Source organism: Tarenaya hassleriana, unplaced genomic scaffold (assembly GCF_000463585.1).
Source record: "Tarenaya hassleriana unplaced genomic scaffold, ASM46358v1 Cleome6, whole genome shotgun sequence".
Classification (NCBI taxonomy): Eukaryota; Viridiplantae; Streptophyta; class Magnoliopsida; order Brassicales; family Cleomaceae; genus Tarenaya; species Tarenaya hassleriana.
Window position 1 is genome coordinate 2742862 of NW_010968505.1, and position 17759 is coordinate 2760620.

Sequence of the window (17759 nt, forward strand, 5' to 3'; positions counted from 1 at the left end):
GAAGTAGTCACAAAACAAACTGACTATATATACAAACACGACACCCATATATGCATATGTACATATATTGTATGTATCTATGGGGTATTGTATAATGACAAAAGAATATATATATATATATATGTGTGTATATAGTTAAATGGGTCGACTCTACGTAAAACATGTTAATCATACTATTTGAAGAGTGGTATAAAAATACATTAGATTGTGATTATTCATCAATTTATAGTATTTTAATTTTGATTTTTGTAATTATCCAAACTAAAAAAAATAAATGGATGTGATGTGGTAATTATTAATTAACATTATGAAACTGGTTCAAAAGCATTAATATAGTTACCTTTTTTCAAACAGATATAAAAACCGAAAATAACACCTTTTTTTTAGAATGCAAGTTTCATTAATATGAAAACATAATGTTATGTATATACATATACATATGTATGTATATTCAAAGAAGATGAACACAAAAGGGGATGGACCGTTCCCTAACATAGAATATGGAGGATTTATTAACTATCCAAAAACCTTTGGTATAGTATATGAAATAATCATATATATATATATATATATATATGTGTGTGTGTGTGTGTGTGTGAATATTGATGGGGGGAAAAAAATAAATGGAAAATAATATGGCCCCCGAGAGGAGCTATGATTGACAATTTGACCTAAAGACTATAGTACATAAATTTAGGCGTGCCTACCAAATTAAGTTTCTATTTATTTATTTATTTTAATTTCCTTATGGTAAAGGTTAAATAATTGAAATGTTCAATGAATGTCACGTATACGCACAATAAGAATCAAAGCCATCATCATTGTGAGCATATATATATGTGTATATATGTATATAAAGGTGCAACTAGTGGTGGGCCACCACATGCCACTTTGTTCTATAGTCTGCGAATTAGAGATATGATGGATGGATCATTGAATTTGCAATGATTATAAATTCAGGCTCACAATCACTTCATATCTTCTCCTTTTACTTCCCTTTTTCTCTTTTTTCTTTTTCCTTTTTTTTTCTATTTTCATTTCCATCTAATATTGTCGTCTATTTATCATTGCATTTTTTTGCCTGCTAACCCCCAACCAAATTTCCGGTTTTAGTCACACATATCTATGTACATGTGTGTATATATATATATATATATATGCACATGTTAGGGGTTGAATATTTTTTTTTATAACGGAGGATCCCTAACTACTACCCTTCGGGCGCGTTGACTAGGTAAACCTCCGACCCGAGAGCAGCCTTTGTATATAGATCATATAAATCCAGAAATTATTTTCCTCCCCGTCAGTCAGGAATCGAACATTCAACCTCAAGGTGGAGTTACCTCCTACCTCAAGGTGGAGACCTCATACCCCAAGCTTGACCACTCGTCCACGATCTGTTGGGTTAGGGGTTGAACATTTGTTCTTGTCATCGGAACTAAAAGGACACCGGAAAAATAATGGCGTAACTATATATGAATGAAGCAGATATAAAATACTGTATAAAATCAATTATTATATTTTTTAAAAATCAAATTGCAAATGAATTTGAATAGAATATGGAAAATGATAAAAACAATTATTAAAATAAAATTTATTAAAAATTAATATTTTAAATGAAATTATATGATAGTGATATTAAAATTAATATAAAAATTGAATAGATATAATTTTATACAATTTTGAAAAAATAAAGTAATTAAATCAGGCATGACAATTTCGATGTATGAATCACAATTTTCTATGAACGTAAATTCTCTTTTGCATTGCATCGCATTGTTTGGGTGCGTATTAAATTATTAGGCAATTGATCAAATATATTAACAGAAAAACAAAGGGGTTATTTGGACCTTAAGTTTGTCGAAAGCAACTAATTTATATTACTTTTTATTTTTTCTATAATTAATAATATTTTTTTTAAGTATATTTATTTGTTATGTTCTCTCTTATCTCTCTCAAAAAAAAATTTCTCGTTATATTTTTCGTCTTCAGTTAAAGAAGCCAACGACGTCGCAATCTTGCCATCAAATATTGTACCAACGCTAATGAAGCCAATGTCGGAATCTTTGAATAGTAATTTATAAATTTTATTTTAAATTTTTATGTTTTGATGATTTGGTTGTTTTATTATTTTAGAAAAAAATAAAAGAGCTATACAATTAGAATTATCCAAACTTGGGTAATTCTACCGGTGAATTAGGAATGCAAAACGTCTATTTTTTTTACAATTTTTTTATAAAAAAAAAACTAATTTGATTTTATACCTCAAATCTAACACGTGAAATCTGTTATGGAATGTGAAACCTTTGTAAAATCTGTGGAAACAAGAAAGTCAAACTACAAAATCATAAATCCATCGACAAAAGTCCCAAATAATCGATGTTCAATCTCTTCTATTAAATATATGAAAGTAAATTTGTTCAATGTTCAATCTTTTCTATTAAATAACTAATTTTTTTTTGTAATCAATGAATTGATTTTGATTAGAAAATTAGAAATATTGTCAGTAGATATAAAAGAAGTTAGAAGGATGTGAAAGTAGAAATAAACAGGGGAAAAATGTGAGGTGAGAAACTTATATTCTTTTATTTTAAATTAAGTTATTTGCCATTTGGATATTAAACGGTGTTTTAGATCATTTATCTCGGTATACGTTATAAACACACACACACACAAAAAGCGTTTGCAAAACGCTATTTATTTTTTGCACATTTAATAAATTTCTTCGGAAAACAATCAGGGTTGGTAAATAGTTTTTTTTTTGTAAGAAAATAATATCCGAATCTGGATTTTTTTCAACGAGAATGTATGAGTTTTAAAACTATAAAATCAAATAACTATTTGTTAAAAATGTACTTGTCAAAAGTATTCATATACTTTAAAATTACATGCTGAAATATTTTAAATAATTTTAATAATGATGACATGTACCAGAACATATAAAGTTATCTTTTAATTTTAATTTGATATATGCGATCTATTCAAATTAAAGACAAATTGACGTGTCCCAAAAAAAAATATAGGATTATTGTATATATGGCACAAGCTGATTTTAATTTTTGATGGATATTGTTAGAATTAATATATTTTATATAATAAAGTTATGGAATATAAATCATAAAATTTTATTTTATTCTCCCATTTTTCATAGATGGGTAGTTGAGTTGTTACGCCGTTGTCGTGTTGTCTTAATCCACCAACACTTTTCGTGGGATTTGGATCACAAACATAATGATACGCCGTAATCTAATTTCCCGTTCATATAGCATCTCATATATTTTTATCGATCATTGAATGTTTCCAAACATTTTATTCACCATTCGATTATTCAATTTCCAATATCTATCATTTTATAGATCTTTATAGGAATGTGCAATTGGAAAATGTTTTTACCAACTATTGAATTTTGAATTGAACGCTGGCTTTCTTACCTGATTAAGATCTATCATGAAAAAAAGGAAATTCATATATCAATATACAATTTTTTCTTAAAAAATTGTAGATAAATATATAAATTCTAAAAATTGTAAAAACAAATACAGTAATTTTTTTAAAAAAATTTACATTTAGAGTTAAAGGTTTAATTTTACTACAGTTTTTGAAATCGTTTAAAATTTAATTTCATTATTTTTAAAAGTTTAGGGTTTAATATTAGTTAAGAAAAACTCTGTAACGGGGTATATACCGTAAAATTAATATATCGTGTGACAAATGTTCAAGTTCATCCAATTCAGATACTAGAAAAATGGGACTAGATATAGAACGTTTGTCTTAATCATATATAATATACAGGAAATATAATTAACATTCTCATTTAAAAAATATTTTTAAAAAAACTAATAATTGCTTGTAAAAAGAGAGTCGTATACGATTCCTCTGACAAACCAATTCAGAGATTAAAAAAAAAGGCCTAATGGGCTACATGGGCTTTGTAGATATAACCTTTGAATGGCCCATTGGGCCTTAGGCGCACAACATACACTTGCTGAAATCGACGCCTAGAAATAAATGAACAAAGATCTTCCGACGTGATCTTACCAGAGGCAAACGTTTGATCCATCTAACCGTTTCACCATCCACTCGATGATGTCCGTACCGACTTCTTCACGCTCGGGTTCAAAGAGAAGGTCGTGTAAGAAGCCCTCGTACAGTTTGATGTCCTTGAATTCCGAGGCTGCCTCATTGTACAGGTCTTGGGAGGCCAGAGGGTCAGTGACCTTGTCCGCTGTCCCGTGGAGGACGAAGAAGGGAACGTTTACGGATTTGAAGTTCCGGGTCAAGTAAGACGATATCCGGAGGATCTCGTGCCCAGTTCGAACCCTGATCGGACCGGTGTAGACCAATGGGTCAGAGTACTTGGCTAAAAGCGCCTCAGGGTCTCTCGAGACCGGGATGCCCCTTTTGTTTGCTCCTTTGAATTGGAACCTCGGGGCAAGTAACGAGAAGATTGGAGCTACGGCCTGCGAGAAAAACAACAGGAGGCATAAGGTCTTTTTTTCATCTGCAGTAACTAGTCTTGTTGAGTACCATCTAAAGTTATGGTTCTAAAGCTACATTCAACTCATTTCTACCGAAATCTATGTTATAGCAGCACGAAAGTGTTCTCTGTCACGAAAAGGAAACCATCTTGATCACATTTCTGTTCGAGATTCATGGAAAGATAATAGTTACCGCGACAATAGGATGCGAGGGCTTGACACGGAGTGCTGGTGAGGTTAGTACAATACCAGCCAACATTTCTTCTACTCGGGGATGCGAAGCCGCCTACAAAGAATGTCCCCAGCATAATCAAGACAACATCATCGCTACACAAACCGGCTTTTATGTACATTGAATTAATGGAACGTGTGGCATAATATATAGACGTAACGAGTAAGATCCCTTAGGTTAAACCCTAACATACACAAATACAATAGTATCTTTATAATCACACAACCATGTAGAAATCGTTTTAAGGGTACCTTCAAGACGACTGCTCCACCGGTTGAGTGACCAAAGAGGAAACAAGGGACGCCCGGGTGATCTGATCTGATCTTTTCCAAGAATGCCTCCTGTAGAACAAATTCGGACATGCCCTTTTAGAACTTTGGTTTAGAACAAGCCCTAGTTTCATCTACGACGACAAGAAACAATTACCAGACAGGCTTATCTCACTTCAAGTCAAAGAGTTTTAACTTACCGTGTCTGCAACAACATAATCAAGAGACGGAACATACCCGTGTAATCCATCACTCCCACCATGACCTATACGCAAACAAACGATCATATCTATCTGTTCGAAAGCAGAATCTCAAAACCAGACAAAGAACAAACCAAGCTCATGCTCTTACCAACCCAGTCCATAGCGTATACACCGAAGTTGCATGAAGTTAGCTGCTTAGCGAACTGATTGTATCTTCCACTGGAAATGCAACAAGAAAACGAATGGAGAATTCTCAAAGATTCAGACAAAAAATTCTCAGAATATTCGTTGGTGTCTATGAACTATCAGAACCAATCGATTTTCACCTGTGTTCGTTAAGCCCATGGATGATGATCATAATTCCCCTGTGAATATAAGAAGAGATCAAAAGCAGGACATGCACGGTTTCAGAACACGAAATCAAAGTCCTGTGATTACCCAATTTCAAGACTGCGCTGACAATTACAACGGACAAATTTCACAGGAAACAAGTAAATCAAATCCGAGAATTGCTGCAGAATCTAAACGCTTACTTGAGCTCGCCGGAAATCGGTAACCACGACCGGAAAAAGAGAGCGTTACTCCGGTGACCGAAGAACAACGAAGTGCTCCACCGGCAAGGGACTTCGCCGTCTCCTGCGACAAAACCCATTTCGACGGTCTCAGCCAAAGACCGCCGCCGCATCGTGTCCTCCTCCTCTAGCTTCCACGCCATCTTCCTCATCCTTCGCTTCGCCACCGGTGACTGAGTCTCATCGGAGCTGCTCGCCGGTGGCGGCGAGACGCGGCGACGTGGCTGCAGGAGGAGGAGGAGAGAGAGGACGATTGAGAGAACGAAGATTAATGACCTCTTCAGCGTCATCAAGATCGGGATTATCCGATTGCTCGCACCGGAAGTCAACTGTTCCGTCTCCGACGCCGACGTAGCCATCGCCGGAAAAAAAAAGAAGTTTTTTTTTGTCAGAAATGGGAAGCGTGTACGGAGAAAATGGCAGAAGAGAAATTATGGGGTTTCGGGTGGGGCCTTTATTTTATAGAATTTTGATTTTTCGACGAGGCAAAAGACGACGCCGTAATAATTATAACGGATAATCAATGACGTGGCAATATATAATTGGTTGTTGAGCTAACGGGGTTAATGCCGGACACGATGAGGTAAGTGAAATGGACGGTGAAGATGGGTTTTGACGTGAGAGACTTTGGTTTTGGGCCGTCGATAAGTTGCGTACAGAATTATTTTTAGAAAAACATAGACCGGTCCGACATTAAAAGTAGATGCAGCTGTTGAAAAGGAGTTATTGTAATATATGGTTTTTCTTGCCACATATATATTTATTATTATTTTGCACGATACCTATTTAATACTAAAACAAGAAAGTTTTTATAATTACAAAATTACAAATCTTTCTTTAACTATAGTTAGAATCATATTATATATATGCTATTATTATTTTTGGCAACACATATGTCTAATATTCCCATTAAATTACCAGATCAACTAATTCATTGTTAAGTTTCTTATGATGATATTTCTAAACAATATGATTTATTTTTTTCTAGTGACGATATTAAGCTTTTTTTTATATGAATGGAATATAAAATAGTATCAGGAAAAGTAATTTATTAAAATGTGATGCAGATTTTGCCACGTCATGCCATCCTTCCCAGGAAACCTGTTTTTTTTTTCCCACTGATGAGGAAACATAAACTTACAACTCTATATTTTTTTTATTAATTTGACTTTTCTTTTCACCTTCTTGGAACTACTTGAAATTTACTAAAGCAATCTGATTTTGAAGTATTTCTATTTTTTTTTTGTTAAATCGAATAACTTCGTAAACTTTCCAAAAATTACAGATATTCATATTTATTGTCAATTGATTAGAATTATTATGGTATAATATGTTTTTGGTAAACTTCTTAATATGAGGTATACATTTTTGGCCGACTCATTTCGGGAATCTATGAGACCATTTCGGATACTATGTGAATGCGAATCTGATTGTATTTTAAAATTCGGATCAATTTAGAGATTTGTAATATTTAATTCTAAAAGAAATTTTCGAAATGAGAAAAATGTTATTTTAGATATAGAAAACCCAATAATTACGGGGGACTGTGTTTTCATAATGTTTTAGACTTGAAGACAAAAGCTTTTTGCTTTGTCTGAGATTCTCACCGTGAAAAAGGCAACTTGATATTTTGTGGATACAAATTCAGTGAATATATATATATATATATATATATATTAATTATTGTTCGCAAATTGCAAAGGGAAAGTGAAAATAACACTTCACTCCACAGGAGACGGAAAGGTTTCGACAAAAGCCAAAATGTCATGATCATGAAATGAGAGGCTCTCAGGTTCGCATTTATTTAGCGAATTTTAATTCAAGAATTTGTATCAAGTCTTCTTTTTTAATTTTGACTTGGTCTGAAATTAAATTTTTCTTATTGATTTGTAAAATATAGTTTTTTTAATTTCTATCTCTAACTTAGTTTGGTAAATTATGTTTAGTTAAAATATAAAATATACGTTATTCAATTCCGTTAAAGTTTATATATATATATATAAACAAAAAAACAAGCATTCTTAAAATATGCTATATTTGATCAGATTGTTATTAAATCGACAGTTAGCATATGAAATACAAAATATAAATACGAAGAATAAGTAGCAAAAACTCATTCTTAAAAGGGAAAATCCAAAAAAAAAAGCACCGAACTTTACAATTTTGACAAAAAAAATACTGAACTTTTTATTTTATCAAATAAACACTAAACTTTTTAAGTTTGACAAAATAAACACTTAACTGTTGGGTCTTAAGGGCCCATTGGTGGAAAAAGTGAATCCTCCTAATCATAGAGAGGCTTCGGTCACTTAATTGAAACGAGGCGTTTCAACATGTTAGGGTTTTGAACCCTAGGTCTCGCGACACTTCGTCACTTTGAGCAGCAGAGAAGAAAAGAGAGGAGAGAGGAGAAGAGGGCTTGCGGCGAGCGTACGGTGGAGCCGTTTCGGAGGTCCGTCGTGGAGGCTCAGTGGTAGATCGGTAAGATCCCGGTACAGGTTTGCATCCCTCGGTGATTTCTCTTGTTCTTGTTTCGGTTCTTCTCGGTGAGGCTCCGGATATGTGGAGATCCGCCGAGCTTCTGCTTTTCGCTGTTTCTTTCCGTCTCTAGTGGATTCGCCGGCACCGTCCGGCCGAGATGTAGGCCCGAGCTTGCTCGGTAACCGAACTCGTTAAAACCGCTGTGTCTTCTTCGATTCTTGAACACACGAGCGTCGGAGAGAACCGTGAGGGCCGATACACACTTCACAAAGTGGTATCAGAGCCTGGTTACACGATCCAGGGAGAATCGCCGGTCAGGCGAGGTAAGTTACGGTTCTCGGTTTCAGATTTGTCTGTGTGAACGTGTTAATGCTCTGTTTAAGTGTTTCAAGTCAACGACGGAGGCAAATCGGCGATGGTGGAAGGTAGTGTTAACACCCTCGGGCTCGCCGGCGGCCAGATCTGTCAAGGTGGAGCATCAGAGACCAAAATCGATGAAGACAGATTCGAACCGAGGTGAGTCAGGTAAGTTTCTGACTCGGTTTCTTTATTTTTTCCGCGTTATTCTCCGGTTCTGAGACCGAGTTTCAAAGAAACTCGGTGAACTCGGCGGAGAAGACCCTGATTCCGGCGAAACTCGGTCCCAACTCGTCCGAGTTAGGGTTGAGTGGAGGAATCGGGTGAGTCAACGTCCGAGTCAACTCGGCAGACTCGGCGGCTAGGGTTTCCGAAATTAGGGTTTCGAATTAAATTCGGTTCAGACCGGTTTAATCGATCCAATTTCGGTTAAACCCGATTTGGGTCAATCGAACCTGGTTCGATACGATCCAAGTCCGGTTATCGGCGGTCAGATCGGGTTTGACCCGGTTCCGTCGGTTCAGACCGGATTCCGGCCGGTTCAGTCCGGCTCAGACCCGGTCCCGACCGGTTCAGACCGGTTCACTCCAGTTCGGTCAATTCGTTGACCAATTTGGTCAACAGTTGACCGGTTTAGGTCAAATCGGACCGGTTCAGGTCCGGTTTGGGGTCAATTGGACCGGTTTAGACCGGTTCAGGTCAATCTAGGTCCGGTTTAGGACAATTGAGTCCGGTTTAGGCAAATTCAGGTCCGGTTTAGGTCAATTGAGTCCAGTTTAGAGTAATTCAGACTAGTTTAGGCTGGTTTAAGTCTCGGTTAGGGTCTGATTTGTCTGGGAAGGGCTAGAATTGTTCGGTTTAGACCAATAGGGTCTGATTGGAGTTGAATTAGGGCCGGTTTAGACTGGTTTAGGTCTAATGTGAGGGTCTGTTCGTCCAATTAGGTTAGAATTGAACCGTCTAGGTTAATTGGGTCCGGTATTAGGTAAGATCAGATTGGTTTTAGGCTGGTAGAGGTCTGTTTAGGATCTCATTTATCTGATTAGGGCTTGTATTGGTCGGGTTAGGATCTGATTTTGTGTCTTAGGACTAGATTGAGTCAGTTTTAGGGTCCGGAGTGTATAATTAGGACTAGAACTAATTGTTTAGGGTTAAGATGGTCCAAATTAGGTCTGATGGTGTCTGGTTTAGGGCATAGTGGACTGGTTTAGGGTAGATTAGGATCTGTAGTGATCGGTTTACCTGTTAGGTCGGTCTAGTATCCAAATTTGGCTTGGTTTAGTGAAATATACTAAGGATAGACCTGTTTTAGATCTCGGTTTAGCTAATGTAGGTCATAGATTCCTGTTTCTGTTCAGTATAGGTCTGAATAGGTTGGATTTGACTACGTTTAGTTGGGTAGGAGGTCTAGTTAGGCTTAAATAGGCTGGTACAGGTCTGATATAGGTCTGTAAGTGCTATTTAGGTCTTGTTTAGGTCTGGTTTAGCCAAATTTGGGTCGGTACATTGACCGGTTAGGTCTGATTAGGTGGGATTTGACTAAAACGGGTTAGTTTAGGGGTTGGTTAAGTCTAGAATCACTAGGTATAGGTCTGTAGAGGTCGGTTTAGATCATGGCAGGTCTATAGGGATTGATTTTAGGCGTTTATCGGATCTGATCAGAAGTAAATTAGGTCATATTAGGCTTATTTTAGGTCTGATTAGGTTGTTAAAAGTCTAATCAGGGGTTGGTAAGTCAATAGGGGTTGGCTTAGGTTTGATGATTAGGACTTTTAGGTGATTGACTAGGACTTAGGGTCATCTAATCAGGGGTTGGTCGACTAGGGTTGGCTTAGGTCTGATTAGGGTCGTGTGGTGGTCTAGTCGGGACTTTTGGTCATCTAACTAGGGCTGTTAGGGTCTAGGTATCACTTGGGTAGGTCTGATTAGGACTTTGTGAGGGGCCGGGTAGACTCAGGATCGTAGGACTGGTTAGGACTGTGTTGGGGCTTGGGTAGGTCTGATTAGGACTTTGTGAAGGGCCGGGTAGACTCGGGATCGTAGGACTGGTTAGGACTTTGTTGGGGGCCATGTAGACTCGGTGTTGTAGGTCTGATTAGACGTAATCAGGTCTGGTTAGCCTTAAGTTAGGTCTGGTTAGACGTAATCAGGTCTTAAGGTAGGTTGTGTTTCGAGTCTAATAGGTCGGTTAGGCAAAATTATGCCTAGGGTAAGTCCAATCAGGTTTGTGCGAGAGTCTAGGAGGTCGGTTAGGTAGAAATATACCTTGTGTTAAGTCCAATCAGGTCTGGTCTAGAGTGTGTTAGATCCGTTTAGGTAAGATGTACCTAGGGTGTTGTCCGGTTAGACTTGGTTTAAGGTCCGCTAGATCGGTTTAGGTTGAGTGCCTAGGTTAAGTCTGGTCAGGTCATGTTCTCTAGGTCTTGTAGGTCTGATTAGGTAGAGACGTACCTAGGTTTAGGTCCGATAGATTTAGGGCTAGAGCGTGTTTAAGCACGGCTAGGTAGAAACATACCTAGGGTTAAGTCCTCTAGGGTTTGGTCTCATCCCTCGTGTCATGTTACATCACTCCTAGGGTCGGTTAAGTCTCTTCCGGATAGGGTCAGTTTTAGACTCTTGTTATATCGTCTTAGGATGATGGAGTTAGATTGTCTAGCTCGGTATACCCCGAAAGGGGTATGGTGGAAGGACTAGGGGTCTCGGGCAAAACCCGAGAAATCGGGTTGCAGGAGTAGGCCAAGGACCAGGTGGAGTGAGTTGTTCCGCGGGTAGGTAGGGATACTACATAGAGGATATGTAGATCCCGGATGACGAGGAAGGGAGAGTCCGAGGTAGAAGGACATATGACCTCGGAGGAGTAAACCGAAGCTGCTTCGGTTCTCGGTGGTAGGTCAGGAGGTGAGGTCTCCACATTTAGGTGGAGCTTCCTCGGGTAGGATGCTCAGGAGATGACGTGAGCAGGGAGGTGTCGGGTTTTCACCGGGTAGAGACGGTGTAGGTTGGCGCTAGGACACTCCCTCTCGAGGTGGAGCACGTGCACTCACGTGTCTCATTCTCGGTGGAGCATCATAGATGACTAGGATCGTTTTCACGGGACAAAACCGTGAGACAATTCTAGTTGGCAGGTTAGGGTCCGAGGGTAGAAGTCGTATACCTATAGGTAGTATAGACTTCACGGGGATCCGGGCTAGGTATCTAGCGGGTTTCGGTAGTATGACTCAGGTTAGTCTCGGGGTAGTCGGGTTAGACTCGGGAGACGGGTAGATGTCGGGGTTAACTCTCGAGGGTGCACAGGTGAAGTTTTAGACTTCATCGGAGAGAGTTATGTAGACGGTCGACATCAGGTAAGTGAGGTAAGTCAGGTAAGTTACGTTTTAAATTCCGACGAAAGTCGAGGGATCGACGAAAGTCGATCGGTGCTGGAAACGGCGAACCCCACTAGATTCAATTTTTTTTGGTTTCCCTTTCTCCACCAAGGTGGAGATTGTTGGGCCTTAAGGGCCCATTGGTGGAAAAAGTGAATCCTCCTAATCATAGAGAGGCTTCGGTCACTTAATTGAAACGAGGCGTTTCAACATGTTAGGGTTTTGAACCCTAGGTCTCGCGACACTTCGTCACTTTGAGCAGTAGAGAAGAAAAGAGAGGAGAGAGGAGAAGAGGGCTTGCGGCGAGCGTACGGTGGAGCCGTTTCGGAGGTCCGTCGTGGAGGCTCAGTGGTAGATCGGTAAGATCCCGGTACAGGTTTGCATCCCTCGGTGATTTCTCTTGTTCTTGTTTCGGTTCTTCTCGGTGAGGCTCCGGATATGTGGAGATCCGCCGAGCTTCTGCTTTTCGCTGTTTCTTTCCGTCTCTAGTGGATTCGCCGGCACCGTCCGGTCGAGATGTAGGCCCGAGCTTGCTCGGTAACCGAACTCGTTAAAACCGCTGTGTCTTCTTCGATTCTTGAACACACGAGCGTCGGAGAGAACTGTGAAGGCCGATACACACTTCACATTAACTCTTCTACGATTGTCAAAATAAACAAAATGAATGACGTGGTCCAATGAGACGCAAACATGTCAGATTATTTTACTTAGTTTTTTTTACAATCGAGAAAAGTTCATGTATTTTTTTGGATCACTAAAAAAGTTCAGTGTTTTTTTTTATAATCGCAAAAAAATTTATATATTTTTTGGATCATTTAAAAAGTTTAGTGTTTTTTTAGATTCGTTTAAAAATTTTAATGTTTATTTGATAAAAAATAAAATTCAATGTTTTTTTTGTCAAAATTGTAAAGTTCAGTGTTTTTTTTTTTGGATTTTCCTTTCTAAAAAACGTATGGCGGTTGTGAAGGGAAAAAAAGATAAAGGTTTGAAAATTGCAATAATGAGGGTTGTAATTAAAAAAATACCCAATTTTCGGGTATTCAACCTAAATAAAAAAAATGTATTGAATATATAAAAATAAAATCGCGTATTCGTGGAAATGGTTCGGTCAAATTGGTCAAATTAAGATAAAAATAAATAAATAAATCTGAAATATATCTTTTCTCTCCGTCTCATTATTGTTTTCACTCTCATTCTATATACGAATAATCGAATATAGTATGATACCCGAAATTCGAGAATATGCCCATGACGAGTTTGATATTTGAATTAGAAATCAAATACTTTAAAATTTCGATTATACAATCTATGCGGGAGTTACCATTACCAATGATCATGGATTTTTTTTAAATATATCTGAATTGATAATTAATTAAAATAAATAATAATATGTGGAGACAAGGCAGGAAAAAAAATAATGAAAGATGCATGAATAATGTGAGGGTTGTTTTGTATAGGATTGGGTGTTTAGGTGTTTGATTCGGGTTTTTTTTTGGAAATGGTTTTGTTGGATTCTTTTGTTTTTACAAAAATAGGCATCAATTGTTTATTATATTAAATTCGGTTAGGTTTTGATTTTTATTAAAAAAATAGATTTTCTTAAAAAAATTCGGATTTTTGGGTTTTTTAAAATTCGATTCAATTCGGTTGCGAAAAATTCGATTTTTCTAAAATTAATACCGTTTGAAAATTATAGATAGTTCCGATCGGAAAAAATAATATATTTTTCAGTTAGGTACAGTTCAATCTCGAGTAATCGAACCGAAACATCCATCCCTAATTTTGCATATCGTTTTAGTTTAATATCATATTTCAGAGTCTTTAATTTTGTTTCAAAAAAAACTTATAATATATTCCAAGTTTTTCTAAAAGCCTTTCACCGCCGAATTTATTTTTTTTATCATTTTAAAAGAATACAAATTAAACATATTCTAATACTATAATGTCATTCTTACAAGGAGGTTGATCTCAGCTTTTAAGATTTAAAGTGGAAACAAGTGAAAGTTTTTTTTTTAATATATATCCAAATGAAATTCATTAGGTATGTAAATTAAAATATTAAAATTGGGCCCGAAAAGTTTCACGGGCTTGGGCCACATAAAACAAACAAACATTGAACCCATTTATACCTTTGAGATCAGAACGTCACCTTTGCATAAGACTTTTTCTTCTATGGAATCAGTTGCAAATAAGTATTGGCTTATGGATGTCGGTTTAGTCACGTTGATTGTGATAATATAGTATTTGGCCATTCGATCGATCATATTATATACATATATATATATATATATATATATATTATTTTCGCATTGTTTATCCCTTTGATAACCCGCGATGCGTGAATCTATTTTGTGTAATCTCAATAAATAAATATATAAAAGTATGTGGACCTAAGCTTTTTATTTAATAAAATTACAACTAACCGCGGAATGAAAGACACCTCTCGGCGTTACCCGTTGTTCAAGATAATACACGTGAACCCTTTTCCCTCTCATTTAAGTAAAAGTCCAAACCTCTCATGCTTCCACCGGCGAAAAAGGGAAAAGAGACACCGAACCCTTATAGGGTCTTTTTCCGTGTGTGTGTATATATACATATATATACCACCATGCATGTGTTTATGAAACATTCATATATACACAAACACAGGAAAACCGAACCCTGTAAACAACATAACCATGAACGGCCTTCAACGCACAGTCTCGGACATCTCGTTCGAGATAACCAAAGACGACAGAGCTCTAACCGGCGGCGGCAACAATAATAACAACCAGCAAACAACAACGTTCACGGCATTATCGACGATATCGGAAGTGGAAGACGCCAAGTGCGAGTGCTGCGGCATGTCGGAGGAGTGCACGCCCGAATACATCCGCCGAGTTCGTTCCAAATTCTCCGGGAAACTGATCTGCGGGCTTTGCTCAAAAGCCGCGGAGGAGGAGATGGAGAAGATGAGCAGAAACGATGGAGCCGATGACGCCGAGAAACGGTGGGAAGAAGCCGTCAGAAAGCACATGAGCGCGTGCTCGAAATTCAACAGGCTCGGGAGGAGTTATCCAGCGTTGTATCAGGCCGAGGCCGTGAAGGCGATACTCAAGAAGAAGAGGTCATCGTCTTCTAAGGCAGTGGGGAAAGGCGGTGGCCTCTCCAGGAGCTCGAGCTGCATGCCTGCCATTGCCAAGGAGCTCGATGACCGGACCATGGTTAACTAGTCTATATACATATATATATGTGTGTGTGTGTCGCAGTTACAACCCAGTTACATGTTCTTGCATGAGACAAGGATAGATTATGGTTATATATATAGGTTTAGGATTTATGAGTTTCATGACGTATATTTACGTATATAGATTGATAGATGGATAGATAGATATAGAGGTGTTATTATTTACATAAGGTTACATATACATATGCAGAGAAACATTGATTCTGTCTAATGTATAATTATGAGTAGTTTTATCAATCATTGTATACGATACTGAAGCAGGCGTATATTCTGTTATGTATTTGCGTACATGCATGTACGTATGTATATGTGTACGTGTGTGACATAAATTTATATAAAATTGAAAAAAAAATATATATGACAATCATTTATGAAGATCAGATATATTCACTTCATCATTGTAATCGGTACGTTTCCTCTCCATTTTCAATCTCTCTGGTAATGGGAAGAACAAAACAGGCAACGAAAACGAAGCAGACATCGCGTCGTTTAGCATAACAGAAACGGCACGCGTTGCATCCGTAGAAATCGGATTCACAGGAGGAACCCTATTTGGGCTATCCCTGGGCTTCATTGCGGCCCACTAAATCCAGTGATTCATCTTATTAAAGTTACGTGTTCGCCACGTGTCAATTTCACCACCGCCGGATTCTCTAGCTTTTGACACGTGAGGAACACTCCCGCACTCCTAGGATAGGATCCATATACGATTTTAATATACATAGTCACCATCTGGCGGAAAATTTTATACATTTGACAAATATTATTTTTATGGAAATAATTTATCATTTTTATCTGTAATTTTATAAAATTTATAAAAAATAATAATTATTATTTAATTAGTTATAGAAGACCTGTGACCCCATTCCATATAAAGTGGATCCGCCTTTGCTCACCATATAGTATCAATTATAAGAAGAGGTGAGGAAAAAAAAAGAGATATGATTTTTTATTATTCGTTTTTACCTGCGAGTAAGTGTGAAATGAGTTTAAATTCAATAAATATCCATATAAAAATGATAGTTTATTACTTTTATTACATTTAATATACAGTATTTGTTCAAATATAATCCCTAGAAATTTCGAATACAAAAACCCTTGCTAATAATATTACAATTGATGGATGGGAACATTTATTTAATACCACTTCATGAAATTAAATAGCGTTGAAAAAGGGGATGATGGACTGAATAATACTAAAATTTAAATCAATAGATGTGAGAATAAATGAAATCGATGATGTAATAACCATACGGCATTAAATAAGTATAACCTTATCCGTTATTTCGACATGCGCTCGCGTAGGGATTGGTGTTCTATCAAGATATGGACCCCACACTATTCGCCTGACACGTGTCTCATTTACCCGGAAAACAATGTAATACCGCATTTTACTCACCCTCAACCCAAAAAAGGTTACTTGATTTTCGTGAATTGTATTTCTCCTTTGTTTACAAAAACAAATATATATATAATTGGAGAAAAAGGGTATCAGAGAGTAAAAAGTGAAAAAAGAAACGAAAGTTAAAAAAAACAAAAATGGTACAAATTGTTTTGCTTTTACATTAATACATAATAATTTTTTATTAAAATATGATGATTTATAGTTTTTTTTTCAAATTGAATTATCATCGTATTAATTCAGATAAATTCTAACGAACATAGAGTATTTAATTATAAATTTTATCATTATAAAAATTTAATCTAAATATTCGGTATATATGAAAAAATTCTAAGTATTTAAATTTCTCATTTTTCTCATAACGGGGCGGTTTCAAGTCTACCTAAAATGTATAAAAACCTTCTTAGGAGTCAGAGAATAATATATATATAGGTTTTAATGCATGGATAAAATTATCCAAAAATATGATAATCAATCTGATCCGTGAATATTTGATTCGAAAATTCGGATGTATATATGTTTTGCAAATTGGGTTATGGTAAGTTCACTGCGATATATATACGGAAAATCGGATACGAAATCAAATTTTCATTTTTAAAAAATGTCCCTATAAGTAATAAAATTTTCTATTTGCGGGGTTAGTTATTTTTTTTTAATAAACTGTCCTCTCGTACTTATAATAGATTAACGCTATTTTTTTAATCTGGTTAAACAACATTAATTTCCGACTTACAATTTGGTTGCCAAGTTCGAAACAAATACCAAAATCTATAGTATATAATTAAGTTTAGTCGTCTAATTATTTAATTTGTTTATATATAAAATAATGTTATCCAAAGCAACCAAAAGCCGTAGCAGCGGCCACATGGCACTATGGCAGTCAGTGAGACATAAATTTCTGAAATGAGATCGAGTGAGCCTTACGTTTACCGTTTTAAGATACTGTTTCTTTTGTACATCGGCATTCGCATGAATATGCGCGCATATATATATATATATATATATATATATATATATAATGTCACGTAAATGTTAAGATTCAGAGCACAAATGAGGATCATTGTTTAATTGTCTTAATAAAATATTTGTATCTTATTAGCAATGATACAAAAAAAAAAAAAAAGTAAATAAGATACATTTTTGGAAAAATAAAATAAAAGATGCAAACCGGCTA

The 17759-nt window shown here is 36.4% G+C and overlaps 2 protein-coding genes across 2 annotated transcripts; one reads left to right on the plus strand and one right to left on the minus strand.

Annotated features, from left to right (window-relative positions):
* Positions 1 to 3798: 3798 nt before the first annotated feature.
* On the minus strand, positions 3799 to 6183 carry LOC104799189 (caffeoylshikimate esterase). Its single transcript, XM_010521578.2, has 7 exons — positions 5716 to 6183; positions 5509 to 5547; positions 5331 to 5401; positions 5180 to 5244; positions 4962 to 5051; positions 4672 to 4764; positions 3799 to 4460 (listed from the first exon to the last, which is right to left on the minus strand). The coding sequence occupies exons 1-7, from the start codon at positions 6111 to 6113 to the stop codon at positions 4035 to 4037; spliced, it is 1182 nt and encodes a 393-aa protein (XP_010519880.1). The 5' UTR covers positions 6114 to 6183; the 3' UTR covers positions 3799 to 4034.
* An 8418-nt stretch (positions 6184 to 14601) lies between these two features.
* On the plus strand, positions 14602 to 15481 carry LOC104799190. Its single transcript, XM_010521579.1, has one exon. The coding sequence runs from the start codon at positions 14636 to 14638 to the stop codon at positions 15167 to 15169; it is 534 nt and encodes a 177-aa protein (XP_010519881.1). The 5' UTR covers positions 14602 to 14635; the 3' UTR covers positions 15170 to 15481.
* The last annotated feature ends 2278 nt before the right edge of the window (positions 15482 to 17759 follow it).